The sequence below is a fragment of the Sinocyclocheilus grahami genome, unplaced genomic scaffold (assembly GCF_001515645.1).
Source record: "Sinocyclocheilus grahami isolate Dianchi unplaced genomic scaffold, SAMN03320097.WGS_v1.1 scaffold160.1, whole genome shotgun sequence".
Taxonomy (NCBI): domain Eukaryota; kingdom Metazoa; phylum Chordata; class Actinopteri; order Cypriniformes; family Cyprinidae; genus Sinocyclocheilus; species Sinocyclocheilus grahami.
Window position 1 is genome coordinate 1,580,243 of NW_015505339.1, and position 14,866 is coordinate 1,595,108.

General features: G+C 37.9%; 1 protein-coding gene across 1 annotated transcript in view; it reads left to right on the forward strand.

The window, feature by feature from the left end:
- Positions 1–13,710, forward strand: part of LOC107592884 (multiple epidermal growth factor-like domains protein 6) — an 88,721-nt gene extending 75,011 nt beyond the window's left edge. Inside the window, exons 18-36 of the mRNA XM_016282460.1 lie at positions 48–182; positions 416–541; positions 1,744–1,875; positions 2,263–2,391; positions 2,481–2,609; positions 2,757–2,885; positions 4,202–4,333; positions 6,278–6,406; positions 6,717–6,845; positions 7,208–7,336; positions 7,415–7,546; positions 8,725–8,853; positions 8,956–9,044; positions 9,108–9,231; positions 11,533–11,661; positions 11,749–11,877; positions 12,667–12,795; positions 12,869–12,997; positions 13,360–13,710. Of these exons, the coding sequence (XP_016137946.1) occupies positions 48–182; positions 416–541; positions 1,744–1,875; positions 2,263–2,391; positions 2,481–2,609; positions 2,757–2,885; positions 4,202–4,333; positions 6,278–6,406; positions 6,717–6,845; positions 7,208–7,336; positions 7,415–7,546; positions 8,725–8,853; positions 8,956–9,044; positions 9,108–9,231; positions 11,533–11,661; positions 11,749–11,877; positions 12,667–12,795; positions 12,869–12,997; positions 13,360–13,424 (2,354 nt within the window). The 3' untranslated portion in view covers positions 13,425–13,710. The remainder of the gene's footprint in view (positions 1–47; positions 183–415; positions 542–1,743; positions 1,876–2,262; positions 2,392–2,480; positions 2,610–2,756; positions 2,886–4,201; positions 4,334–6,277; positions 6,407–6,716; positions 6,846–7,207; positions 7,337–7,414; positions 7,547–8,724; positions 8,854–8,955; positions 9,045–9,107; positions 9,232–11,532; positions 11,662–11,748; positions 11,878–12,666; positions 12,796–12,868; positions 12,998–13,359) is intronic.
- Positions 13,711–14,866: the final 1,156 nt, after the last annotated feature.

Below are 14,866 nucleotides of genomic sequence, written 5' to 3' on the forward strand. Positions count from 1 at the left end.
ACAGTATATGATCTGATCTGATCAGTATTCATTGTTTTTCTGGGCAGAGTGTGAATCAGGCTTCTTTGGCTCTGGTTGTGATAATAAATGCTCCTGTGCGGCTGGAGTGATCTGTGATCATGTGACCGGAGCGTGTCAACCGCAGTGTCCAGCTGGAAAGACAGGAGACAAGTGTGACCAAGGTATATCAAGTCAAATTATAGATAAAGTACTTGCCATGCATCAGTCATTGATCAGCTAAATAAAGTCAAATTAAAAATACATATATTGTTCATATGGCATTAAGGCCATTAGAGCTAAAGTAGACATTAGACATGCATCAGTCACTGATCAGATCAATAAAGCTGCATGTGGAAATTTGGAGATTTGTGCTCCAAATGTTCAGCACCAAATATTTTTGCCATTACTGTGATAGATTGCGTTGATGGGAGATTTGGGATTGGCTGCTCTCAGTCATGTGACTGCTCGGGGGCACCATGTGACAGGATCACTGGCCAATGCTTGTGTCCCGCTGGAACGTTTGGAAAACATTGTGAAAAAGGTAATGTTGCTGACACCAACATGTCATACTTATATTGTTCTATATTTTAATATTGTCTTCACATCTATAAAAGAGACCCCCAGCCTATAAAAAAATAACTTACAGTAATATTTGTAGTATTTTAGTACTGTAAACTTGTATTAGTGGCTCATAGACAAAGTGATCCTACAGTATAAGAAAATTCTGCCTGTTGTCATGTTGTTTAACCCTCGTATTGTGTTAAAAAAACATCTAAAAATAAATAAAATAATTATATGGGTAGTTGATACATACAGTAGCAATTTAACCTTTTTTTATTTTAAATTAGCGTTGAAAACACATTACTGAAATACAATGAAAATAACTGTAAAACATGCAATCTAAAAATGAAATAATAATATAAAATAAAAACAAAATAAAGATTTAAAATAAAATATAAATTCAATGAAATTAAATTCGGAGCTCTTGGATTCAATACAATTCAAAAATCACACCTTAAAAAAATGCAAGCAAACAAAAGATCAGGTAAAAACATCACCAAAAAGTAAACATTATTCTATCTATCCAATAATATTTTAAAGCTGTTTAATTACTACCTATAAAATTGTTGACTTTTTTTTTAAAACATGAGAATATTATAAACAGTATTTTATTTATTCATTTATTTACATTTTTTTTATTTAAATTGTTTTTGTTGGATCCAACTGACATCACACCATTGCAATTTTGTACACTTTTGTAATTTTGTAACCAGTATTTCCGACAACTAAGAAATGTGTTGCGGGTCATATTGACCCAGAACATAATATTCGTAGAATAAAAAAAAAAAATCCACATTAAAAATGCAAAAACGATGCATTCGAATTCAAGGTCTGCATCAGCCGTCAGGCAGCTTTATCAGTGGCGCACGTTGTTTAAGCAACTTTAGTAATTATATATGATTTATAAGCATTATTTTAAACATTATGCAAAGATAGCCGTGTTATTTTATTATGCTTTGAAGAAACGTGCATCATATTTTGCTCGATGCGCCCTCTTGTGGGCTCAGGAGAGAAGCCAACAGCTTTTTTCCCCTTAACTGAAATTATGACTTTTAAATTCGAATATAATTCGAATTTTGATCATATTTAAATAGAAAATTCGAATTTAGTTTTTCAGTCATTTTGACAGCCTTAATGCTGTCCAGATGTATAATCCAAACACACACCATATTTCTACATCAGAGTGTGCAGAGGGTCGCTGGGGTGTTGGATGTCAGGAATCGTGTCCGGCGTGTGAGAACGGAGGCCGCTGTGACCGGCATGACGGCACATGTGTCTGCGCTCCTGGATTCATCGGCAGATTGTGCCAGAACAGTGCTTTTTCCTTGTAGAGCAGAACTACTTAAGATTTAATAGTTCCTCTATATTCCTATGTCTGTTATAAATGATACAGTATTTATAGAATATTTGATAATGAAATAGGAAAAGAATCTAAAGACATGCAAAATAAAAAATAAAATGATGGGCAGTTGATGCATTTAACATTTATATTATAGCCACTTTTTAAAAAAATATTATAATATTGCTTTCACTTGTTAATTTTAAATGGTCTTGCGAGTTGACAAATGAATTCATACAAGTATCCCATGCATGTTCTCATTTTAGATTTGACAGTCCCTCTGTATTCCATGAATACTTCAATATCTGTTATAAATGTTACAGTATTTATGATGCATTTGATGTGATCTGTGTCTGTCCCAGAATGCCCTGCTGGTTCGTTCGGCCCGGGCTGCAAGCACCGCTGCCAGTGTGAAAACCAGGCATCATGTGACCATGTGGGCGGAGCTTGCACCTGTAAGATTGGCTGGACTGGATCGTTCTGTGAAAAACGTACGTTTGTTCCACTTCTCATATATTAACATCAGTCGTGTTATGGGATACGGGATGATTTTTGACCGTTTATGTGTGTGTGTGTCCAGCCTGTCCGCAGGGTTTCTATGGCCTGGACTGTCAGCAGAGGTGTGTGTGTATGAACGGGGGGCTCTGCGATCATGACAGTGGTGAATGTGCCTGTCTGCCCGGCTGGATCGGCCCACATTGTAACCAAAGTGAGCTTGTGTAATTAACTGCAGGATCTCGAGCACACGTTATGATCATAACTTCTTCTTTTATGAGCACATCTGTCTTCCTGTCTTGCACAGAGGCGTTTTCCAGCAAGTAATGTGTGTGTGTGTGTGTGTTTGTCTGGTCTGTAGCGTGTCCTGCTGGCCTGTACGGAGTGAGCTGTTCTCAGACGTGTGTTTGTCACAATAACAGCAGCTGTGACGCTGTAAACGGTCAGTGTGAGTGCAGCGCAGGGTGGACGGGAGACACCTGCTCACAACGTAAGATACTGACGCTTCATTCATTACAATATACATCATATGCTATATATACATAGTTTGGAGTCTGTAAGGTTTTTGAATGTTTTGGAAAGTCTTTTATGCTCATTAAGGCTGCATTCTTTATCACAAATACAGTAAAAACTGTTATATTGTGAAATAGTATTACAATTAAAATGACTGCTTCCTAGTTGAATATATTTTAAAATGTAATGTATTCCTGTGATCAAAGCTAAAAATGCACTATTATGCTTGCAGTTCTCATCCATATTGCTATAAAATATAGCATTCTGTGTAGAATTCACAGATACATTTTGTGGTCTGCGCAGACTCGCGCATGTGATCCGCTCCGTGCTATCGTGTGTCTCTGGATCGGAGCAGAGTGTGTGCGCGGTGCGGTGGTTAGCGTGACAGCGCAAAACCAGACTTCTTTTTTTCCCTCAATGGAAAGCATATTTACACTGTTTGAATCTTTCCCTGTCCCCTATATAGTGCACTACGTGCCATTCACTGTACAGAAAATACAAATTCTATGGAAAAGTGACCGATTTCAGCCGCGGCTTCAGCGTCTATTTTATAGTGTAGGGGCCAGGCACTTCGGATTCTAGAGAGCATTTGATTGGACAGAAAGTTTGATGAGAAGCTGAAGTACAATGTGACGTCAAAAAAATCGTTGAGCCGTTTTGGCGGAAGTGACGAACTGCAAGCTTTGAATGCTTATATCTTCTAAATGCGAATTTTGTCACTGTTTTGGAGCACACTGCCTTATAGATAACCTTAAGACTAACATATTGATACTAACACCCAAAAAACTTTACTTTTGATTTCATGGGGACTTTAAAGGCACACGACATGAACACATAATATGCATGTGCATGATGTCACTGATTTCAAAATGTCAGGTTTTTGTAGTTTACACTGAGACAATAATGGTATTGTTTTCAAAACCTTGTGCTTTGAAGCTTGTTTTCAAAAGTTTGTGTTTTCAGGCCCCCAAAATGCCATTGTCATGTAAATGAATGGACTAAACGGATATGGACTTTTTTTTTTTTTAAGTTCAAACCAAGCATCAAAATGGGGAAGAAAGGTGATTTATGTGACTTTGAACATGGCTAGGGTTTACAAAGAATAACCACTAGTTATAAACAGGCCCTTATGATATGTATTCATGCATATTTATTTTCATAAACGTTACCAGGAACACAATACCCATAATGCTCACTGATGATGACAAGTAGAGTAGGCCTCTTAAGAAGAAAAGCCGTGTTTCTGGTGTTACGATGTCTCCTGTATGCTTTTCTTTGAGTGTATTTTTGTAGGTTGTTCTCCAGGTTTCTTCGGGACGGACTGTGCTCAGAGATGTCTGTGTCAGAGCGGGGGTTCCTCCTGTGACCCTGAGAGCGGCCGCTGCTTCTGTCCCAGCGGATGGACGGGTTCAGCTTGTGAACTGGGTGAGTGGTGGATCCTTATGCCGGTCTGGCTGTGCTCTGAGATTTGATGCAAGTAATGTGCAGTATGTACACGCTTTATTGTATTTGACAGTGTAAAGTGCAATGTGCTGACTAGCATAGGAAACTATTATTGGCAGTGTGGAAGCTCAGGTTTTTTACATTTCATTTTATTTTTTAACTGGGAGAGAGAACACAAAATAATCAGGACATGACGCAAACTAGTGTGTGTAAATGTTTCTATATTTTATGTATTTTATATGTATATTATAAATAAATAAAATGGATCTCGAAGTGTGACGTTGGGAAGGAAAATAGCCACTGATTTCCAGGCATTGCATCATATACAGTATATAGAGTCATGCTGGTATTTCACTTTTCGGTATTTGTTAACCTGTGTGTCAGATGGTTTTGGCAACCGCAGACGCTTTAGTCACGGCCTCTGTTTCTAGATCTTGGTTTCTTCTCCTCGCACCTCATTATAGTTATGAGCGCTGCTCCAGGATGAACTTTTACATGCAGGTTCATTCTCAACCTCAAACTCTAAGCTAAACTTCAAAATAAAGCAAAAAAGCAGAGTATGTGTGATACAAGTGTTTGAAAAATAAAAAAGAAGCACAACAGCAATATAATAAAAAATATAATAAAAAATTTTTTAATAAATAATGTTTCTGGTGTTACGATGTCTCCTGTATGCTTTTCTTTGAGTGTATATGGTTTTAGTGTTTTGGATTCCTGTTTTTGCAGGTTGTTCTCCAGGTTTCTTCGGGACGGACTGTGCTCAGAGATGTCTGTGTCAGAGCGGGGGTTCCTCCTGTGACCCTGAGAGCGGCCGCTGCTTCTGTCCCAGCGGATGGACGGGTTCAGCTTGTGAACTGGGTGAGTGGCGGATCCTTATGCCGGTCTGGCTGTGCTCTGAGATTTGATGCAAGTAATGTGCAGTATGTACACGCTTTATTGTATTTGACAGTGTAAAGTGCAGTGTGCTGACTAGCATAGGAAACTATTATTGGCAGTGTGGAAGCTCAGGTTTTTTACATTTCATTTTATTTTTTAACTGGGAGAGAGAACACAAAATAATCAGGACATGACGCAAACTAGTGTGTAAATGTTTCTATATTTTATATATATATTATAAATAAATAAAATGGATCTCGACGTGTGAAGTTGGGAAGGAAAATAGCCACTGATTTCCAGGCATTGCATCATATACAGTATATAGAGTCATGCTGGTATTTCACTTTTCAGTATTTGTTAACCTGTGTGTCAGATGGTTTTGGCAACCGCAGACGCTTTAGTCACGGCCTCTGTTTCTAGATCTTGGTTTCTTCTCCTCGCACCTCATTATAGTTATGAGCGCTGCTCCAGGATGAACTTTTACATGCAGGTTCATTCTCAACTTCAAACTCTAAGCTAAACTTCAAAATAAAGCAAAAAAGCAGAGTATGTGTAATACAAGTGTAAAAAATAAAAAAGAAGCAAAACAGCAATATAATAAAAAATACAATGTTTAATAAATAATTGAATCTATTATTTATTTATTTAGACTTGTGGTCCTTTCCCATTACCATCCCTCCTCTCCAGTTGTTTCTGGGGGTTTTTTTTTTCAAATAAATAAATATTTTTTATACCATATATATATATATATATAGCCAGATAATACTTTTTCTGTAATTGATGTATATAAATGCAATACATAAGGATATGCACAGCATTTGATATGCATAATTTAACATTTCTGTAAATTGTATAATTGAAGTATATGGTGTACATATTTATTATATTTATATATAATTTAAATATTATACTAATAATATAAATGTAATTATGCAATGTCTTATATTTATTTATGTATATATAATTTATTATTTAAATATAATGTTCATCTATGTGTTTGCAAATATATGCTTCATGTTGACGTGTGTGTGTGTGTGTGTGTGTGTTCAGAATGTCCAGCGGGTCGGTTCGGGTCAGACTGTCTGGACAGATGTGATTGTCTGAACGGTGCTCAGTGTGACCGACAGACGGGTCGGTGTGTTTGTCAGCCGGGCTGGACAGGACAGCGCTGTGAGAACGGTAAGGTCATCTACAGTCGTCTGCTGAACCCATGAACATTCTGTGATCTAAACCAAAGCCTAAGTAAGAGTAGCCCCTCATCTGTCTCACCTCAACTCACTGTCCCAATAGGAAATAAGTCCACACTGGAAATAAACTGAGCTTGTGTGGACTTTTTTGTTTTGTTTGTCTGAACATATGGAGACCAAATGATTGTAAACTCAAAAAACCTTTCTAAAGAAGTAAATAATGACATGTAATATGTGTGTGTAGGGAAGTGTAATGATCATGATCAGCAGTGTGTGTGTGTGTGTGTGTGTGTGTGTGTCAGCGTGTGTATCCGGGCGGTTTGGAGTCGGCTGTGAGGGCCGGTGTGAGTGTGATCACGGCGCCCCCTGTCATCATGTGAGCGGACAGTGTTTCTGTCCTGCAGGATGGAGAGGAAGACACTGTGAGAAAGGTCAGTTCATAACCTGTGTGACTATCACTTCAATGTCCAGGATGTTGAACAGGATTTGTACGTTCATCCGCAAATGCTGCTCATTACATTTCTGATGTTATTTTAATGTCTATGTCTATGGGGCATCTTTGGGGGGCTCTTGCGCGCCAGGGGTACAACTTATACCACATTGTGAGGTATGTTCTCACACAGCTTGCCAGCTTTTTCAAATGTGGCCACCCACATGTTTGTCTGAAATCCTCACTTGGGGCTATGTCCCGTCAAAATTGGTCACAATGTTAAGTCTATGGGATTTTTTGCCCCCGCTTCACTTGAAGTTTGTGTCCAGTGTCTGTGTGTGTAACACTTTGTGTGTGTGTCAGCATGTCTGCCGGGCTCATACGGTCAGGACTGTGTCCAGCGCTGCCCCTGCCCGCCGGGTACGTCATGCCATCACGTGACGGGACACTGCGGCTGCCCTCCCGGCTACACGGGCAACGGCTGTGAGCAGAGTGAGTCTGCAGCTTCACAAATGACTGCATCACAAGAGTTGTTCTAAAAAATATGATCATCCGTGTGGGTATCAACAGTCTGTCTGCCCGGCACCTTCGGCATCAACTGTAATCAGCTGTGTCAGTGTTCAGAGAGAAATCAGCTGTGCCACCCGGTGTCTGGAGTGTGTTACTGCGCGCCTGGATTCACAGGACCCAAGTGTGAACAGGGTGAGTGATGCTTTTAAACTTCCACAAGCCACTGGATTCATACTGGTACTGAGAGTTTGTTCCTCTGCTGTGGTTTAGATCAGTCGAGTTCATCAGAGAACTGCACGGGGTTTGTGACTTGAGCAGCTAACAACTGATTAAATCCTAACAATGTCAAATTAAAATAACGAAAATTCAGAAAATCCTAAAAATGCAAAATTAAGGTACATTTTAAAATATAAATAAATTCGAACACTTAATAAATTAATAAAATCATAAAAATGTGAGGTTAAAATAAATCTTTAAAAAAATTTAATAAATCTTTCCAAAAATGTAAAATTAAAATGAATAAATAAAATCTCATTAAAACCTAAAACCTAAAATAATAAATTTGAAAATGAATACAATCAGACAGAAACTTACCAAAATGTATAAAATCCTAAAAATATCACATTTAAATTTAAGGTACATTTTAAAACACAGCAAATTAAATATAATATAATATAATATAAAAAAAATAAAGTGACAAAAATTTACATTTAAATACATTTTAAAATAAAACAAACTAAAGCACTAAAAATAAAATCATCAATCATCAATCAAAATAAAAAAAATAAAAACACTTAATAAATTAATAAAATCATAAAAATGTGAGGTTAAAATAAACAATTATTTTTAAAAAATTAATAAATCTTTCCAAAAGTGTAAAATAAATAAAAATGTACAAAAGAATCATTTTAAAATAAAAACAAGCTAAAACACTTAATAAAAATAATGAAATCATAGAAATGTCAAATGAAAATACATTTACAATAAAAACAAAATAAAATACAAAAATAATAAGACCATAAAAATAAAAAGAAATTAAATAAATACGATAGCAAAATAAAAACATTTTAAAAACACTTACTAAAAATATGAAATATTTTACCACCATGACACACAACATTAGAAAACTGTGAACAAGTGAATGTGCTGTTAAATTATTGTAATATTAAAGGGTGTAAATATTTAAATATGAACTATTTAATATTAAAGTAGTAATGTCAAAAGGGGTTGTCTAAAACATAGTGAATCCCTGTTTTAGATAAAAGGTTATTTGACTACGATAGGTGAGAGGTGGGTAACTCAGTAAAGTTTGTATAGAGTATATTGACTGTGTTGCTGATGCTGCTGTTTTGGATGTGTTTGGTGTGTAGCGTGTGTCGAGGGTTTCTACGGTCCCGGCTGCGAGCGTCGCTGTCAGTGTGTGAACCGAGGCGTTTGTCTTTCAGGCTCGGGCACCTGTAAGTGTCCGGCCGGATTCATCGGGGCTCGCTGTCATCTCAGTGAGTCACACACAACAAACCCTTAACAAAATACACTGCATGTGTCTCAGACAGCAGCGTTTCAACAGCACTCTTCTCCTCGTGTCTCCGTCTGGTGTTCAGCGTGTCCGGCGGGACTCTACGGGCCGGACTGTGGCCGTGTGGCCGTCTGTGGAAAGGGGGCGAGGAGTGACCCGGTCACCGGCGTGTGTGTGGGAGAGGAAGGTGAGCTGGTGTTCTGTGAGGGTAGATGTGTGTTCTCAGACGTCTGACAGCAGTGTGTGTGTGTGTGTGTAGGCCGCTCTCAGCACTGTGACTGCAGTAACAGAGGCCTGTGTGACGCCGGCTCTGGAAACTGTTCATGTGGCCTCGGCTGGACCGGCTTGCGCTGTGAGAGAGGTGACATATATCATCATCCATAGAGTTCATAATGTTGCTCTTACTCTACCTTTAAAGGGGTCATATGATGTTGCTAAAAATAACATTATTTTGTGTATTTGGTGTAATGAAATGTGTTTATGCGGTTTAAGGTTAAAAAAACACATTATTTTCCACATAATGTACATTATTGTTTCTCCTCTATGCTCTGCCTTTCTGAAACGTGTCGATTTTTACAAAGCTCATCGGTCTGAAAAGTGAGGTGTGCTCTGATTGGCCAGCTATCCAGTGTGTTGTGATTGGCCGAATACCTCAAGCGTGTGACGGAAATGTTACACCCCTTACCATATTGTGATGCCTTGTCCCGGCCGGAGCGACGAGACACAAACATTAAAACCCATTATAAACGAGGCATTTGTTGCATCCAGTGGGGACATAATTACTGATTATAATGACTTATACTGTCTTTTTACGTGTTGCATCACGCCGCGTAAACATAAAACCATGCCTGCATTTGTGATCGGAGAAATGACAAACAAGAAATGCTACTCTACACTGCTCAAAACTCGCATTTGAATCATCAGTGGCAAATTCTTTAAATACAAAAAACGTACTTGCAGTCGGCATTGTAGTCTACTGTCCCATGATCAGTAAACAGTCCTCCATAAAATGCGCTGGACGCATCTGAATATTTGGGTTGAACTGTTCTGGAACAGTGTTGTAAATACAACGTAACCACTGATTTCTAGTCGTGTCCTCTTTTGGAAGACCAAACAAAGTAGTTTCACTTTCACAACGAAACACAGCGTCACACACAGTGGGCTAGCGTGAGTCGCGGCCTACAGTGAGGAACGGCCGGCGGATTCGACAGAGCGTCCGGCTGGCTTGCGGCAACCACATGTGACGACCCCGGGCTGGACTCCGCTTTGTCCACGGTGAAAGCCGATCCGGCGATCCACAGCCCTAAGTTAATGTATTTCCTCAGCGACCAGCACGGATCAGCTCTATGCATGACGAAGCGGATATTGTCCTCTTTTGGAAGGCCAAACAAAGTAGTATTTGGACGGCGTTATGCAAATCTTCCCACATAGTGATGTAGACATGTGGGGGCGTGTTAGAACGAGCTGTTTTAGGTAGGCGTGGCTGACTCTTAACTTTTATAAAGAATATCTCTTTGGATTTGAGACTTTAGTCTTTGCAACTTTACAGATCTTCTTTATGCACCAAGAGCTTGTAACACTCCAAAGAGAAAGGAAAAATTGAAATCACATCATATGACCCCTTTAAGAGTCATTTATTCATCTGACATGATCCATCATCCGAGATTCATCCCAGTGGGCAATTGATGATGAAAAGCCATCAAATTGACGTCAATAAACAGGTCAAATATGCAAATCAGTCTGACGTCAGAAATTCAACATGATGTTGATGTGATGTAAATTGAACTTCAAACATATTGGCCTACATTAAAGCAGTTTCAGTGTGGGATTAACTTCCTATTTTTACCTAATTACCACCGGAAGAAACTGCCATCCAAACTGACTTTAAAATAACGTTACAGTGTCTTGATCAAGTCTTGATTAATATTTCATGTCAAATTGATATCAAGCCTGCTGGGATCTTTACTCAAAAAGTAAAAACTTGACTCTTCTCATTTCTTTTGAAATGTATTATTATTATTATTATTAATGTATCTGTTCATTATAGATTAAATGCTTATGAATCAATTGACTTCTTTCTAATCACTAATTAGATCTGGAGTTTTGTTTGTTTGATGTGTGATAGAAATACAATATTGCTACAAATATTCATTTGATATGAATCAAAGTGCAATTACATTTTAAAATATTTGAATCTATGTCAGTTATCTGTCAAGTATTATATATAAAATAATATATCTGTTAAATAAATAAAAAAATATCTGTTGTAATGTATCTAAAATAACACAAACACAAAATATATAATAAAAATATTTTTAGGGAAATGATTGAAAACAAAAATTATATATAATATTATCTAAATGATACAAGTATGTAATACAATTATAATATTCTATAATTACATAGGATATAATTATACATTTGATGCATATGTATAATAAAAACACTGTATAGTGTAACAACATTGAAATATTTGACTGTGTATTAGTCTTTAAATTACACAAATAAGTAATAAATATATCGTATCATTAAATATACTAAATATTTATTTTATATTATTATAATAGAAATTATACAATCTAATTTTATAGACTCTCCTGCTTCAGATCTGTTCTGTTTCTATCTGTGGCTGGGTTTTATGATTTAGTGTGTGTGTTGTCAGAGTGTGCTGCGGGTCGCTTCGGTCCTGGCTGTGCTCTGCAGTGTTTGTGTCAGAATAACAGCACATGTGACCGAGTGACAGGAAGCTGCCGGTGTCAGCCGGGATATTACGGTCATCTCTGTCAACACGGTGAGATCCATGAGAAGCTCTTCCAGCACAGACTGAGTGTTTGCTGTGTGCTGACTCTCTGTGTGTGTGTGTGTGTGTGTGTTTCAGCGTGTCCCGCCGGTTTGTTCGGCTCTGGCTGTCAGCAGTTCTGTGACTGTGTGAACGGGGCTTCATGTCACCCCAGAACCGGACTGTGTCTCTGTCCCGCTGGATTTCACGGCTCTCGCTGTGAAAGAGGTCAGACGTTCAGCATCTACATAAGTCCACACACACACATACTTGCATTTGTGGTTTATGGGGACTCTCCATAGGCGTAATGGTTTTTATACTGTACAAACTGTATTTTCTATAGCCCTACGCCAACCCTACCCCTAAACCTACCCCTCACAGGAAACTACTGGCAATTTTTGAATTTCATAAAACACCGTTTTGTATGTTTTTAAGCCTTTTGTTTTACGGGGACACAGGAAGTGTCCTCATAAACCATGTTTACGTTGTGGTACCCATGTCATTATACACATTTGTGTCCTCATAAACCATATATACCTGTACACACACAATGCCAATGCATTTCATGTTTTTGTACATGCATATACAGTATGTGTATCTATCTCTCTATATATATATATATATATATATATATATATATTTACACACACAGAGAAATAGATGAAAATTTATATGTAAACATTTAGAATGAAAGATTATAAAAATAATGTTAATGAATTTTTTTTTATTTTACATATTTAATAATACTAGTAACACACAATATAATATATACAATAATAACAATAGTTATAATACTGTATAATTAAATATGCTTACTTAAAATAAGCAATAACTGAAATACAAAAAAATAATAAAACCTATTTCAGCTTGTTTTATTTCTGCGTATAGCCAAGGAACCATTTCTTATTTTGGTTAAATTGATGTTAAAGTACTAAAATAAATTACAACCTTAAAAAGCTTTTTCATTACTCGAAATAAAATGAACATTAACCAAAAAAAACCCTTTTTCTTCCTCAGAATGTGAGCAGGGCACGTTTGGTCTGAAGTGCTCTCGGTCATGTGACTGTGCGGAGGACACCGCGTGTGACCCGGTGAGCGGCAGCTGTGTCTGTGCCTCAGGAAAGACGGGTGTCCGGTGTGACAGCGGTGAGTCCAGTAACACCACTGCACGTGATGTTCATGATTATATGCGTGTGTAATGCATGCTGTTGTGTGTCAGACTGCAGTGTGACGCGGTTCGGACCTGACTGTGCGCTCAGCTGTGAGTGTGAGAACGGCGCTCAGTGCGACCGCAGAAACGGACGCTGCCTGTGTCTCAGCGGCTGGATCGGCCTCACGTGCTCACAACGTAAACCTGCTTGAGATCAGTCTCTCTCCAGCCAGTCAGGCAAAAAACTCCCAACTTAGAGCTAAATATATTTATTATTGCATATGAATCATTTTTTAAAGTGTATAGTTTATTTTTATTTTACATTTAGTTTTATTTTTTCTTAAGTCTATTTTTATATTTATTTCAGTTTTAGTTATTTTAGCTGAAATATGTTTAATTTTATTAATATTTTATTTCAGTTAACAAGTATTTTAAAGTAGCAATTATTTTTAATGGTTTTTGGTTTAGTTTTAGTCAACTGTAATAACTCTAATTTAGTCAACACATAAAATGTGATACGATCTAATGTGATTTGAATGGTTGTAATTGTATCTTCTTAGGGGACCCTCCAGAGGTGGACTCCAGACATCTAGAGGAGAATCAGTCCCAGCTCGACACCTCATAACGCTAACATTCACACTGAGCAGCTGCAGCGGGACACAAACACACAGATGCACTTTACTCTCCCCGACTGCTCCTCACAGCTCAGACTCGATCCTTCATCGCGCTTTCAGGGGATTTTCATATTGTCTGTGTTTCAGTACTGTTGTCAGATTCACTTTTGACTCAACAAGACAAAAAGTGCCTTTGGATTTCATAACACTCTTGTTTACGCCGCTGGATTGTAGCTAATACTAAAGGGTTAGTTCACCCAAAAATTAAAATTAGGCTGCGTTTTACTCTCCCCCGATGCATCCTAGTTGTATATGACTATCTTCTTTCAGACGAATCCAGTCGGAGTTATATTAAAAATTGTCTTTGATCTTTCAAGCTTTTTAATGCCACTCAGCGCGTGTTGCATGCATCAGTCCAAAAGAACTTGAATAAAAATCGCCCATCTATAAAATAAAAAAAAAGTGTCTCACACGGCTCCGGGGGGTGAACAAAGGCCTTCTGTACCGAATCGATGCGTTTAAGAAAAATATCCATATTCAAAACGTAATAATCACTTGAATCTAGCTTGCGCTCACTGTTGTAAACAGAAGCAGTTCCGGGGGAATGACGTATGAGGTCGGCTTTGCGCATGCGCCGCTCAGAAGTGACGCACGCGGAAATGCAGCGGAGAGATCAAAACAAAACAATGGTCACTTATTAGAAGTACAAAACGAGGATTTGTAAAGAAGAATGTCAGAGGATTTCGATATAAGCCAAGAGGAGACTGGTTTTCCCTTGCTAAATCAAGGAAACTTTGCTTCCTTAACAAACGAGGAATTTCGGCGAGGCTCACCGGCGCATGCGCAACGCTGAACTTATATGTCATCCGCCTGGAGCTGCTTCTGTGTACAACTGTTGGCGCAAGCTACATTAAAGTGATTATTACGTTTTGAATATGGATATTTTTCTTACAAAAACGCATCGATTCGCTACAGGAGGCCTTTGTTCACCCCCCGGAGCCGTGCGAGATTTTTTTTTTTTATGGATGGACGCTTTTTATTTAAGTTCTTTTGGACTGATGCATGCAACACCTGATCTAAGAATCAAAGACAATTTTTAATATAACTCCGACTGGATTCGTCTGAAAGAAGAAAGTCATATACACCTAGGATGGTGAGAAAAATGCAGCCTCAGTTTAATTTTTGGGTGAACTAACCCTTTCAGGCAGGTGTTTACTAATTTCACAAAATCAGTAGCCGAACACAAACTGTATTTGTTTTACCTCTTTGACAGACTGTAACGTTTGATAAAGAAACATCTGTGTGGATGGCAACATATTAAATTACATGAAGTGATGTTTCACCGTAGGTGCTATGACAGCCTTTTATTAAAGGAGGGCCTGTATATGTTAATATTAGAAGAAAAAAAATAGGAAAAATTTTCATGCTTTTGATTGTTTTGCATAAAGTTTGA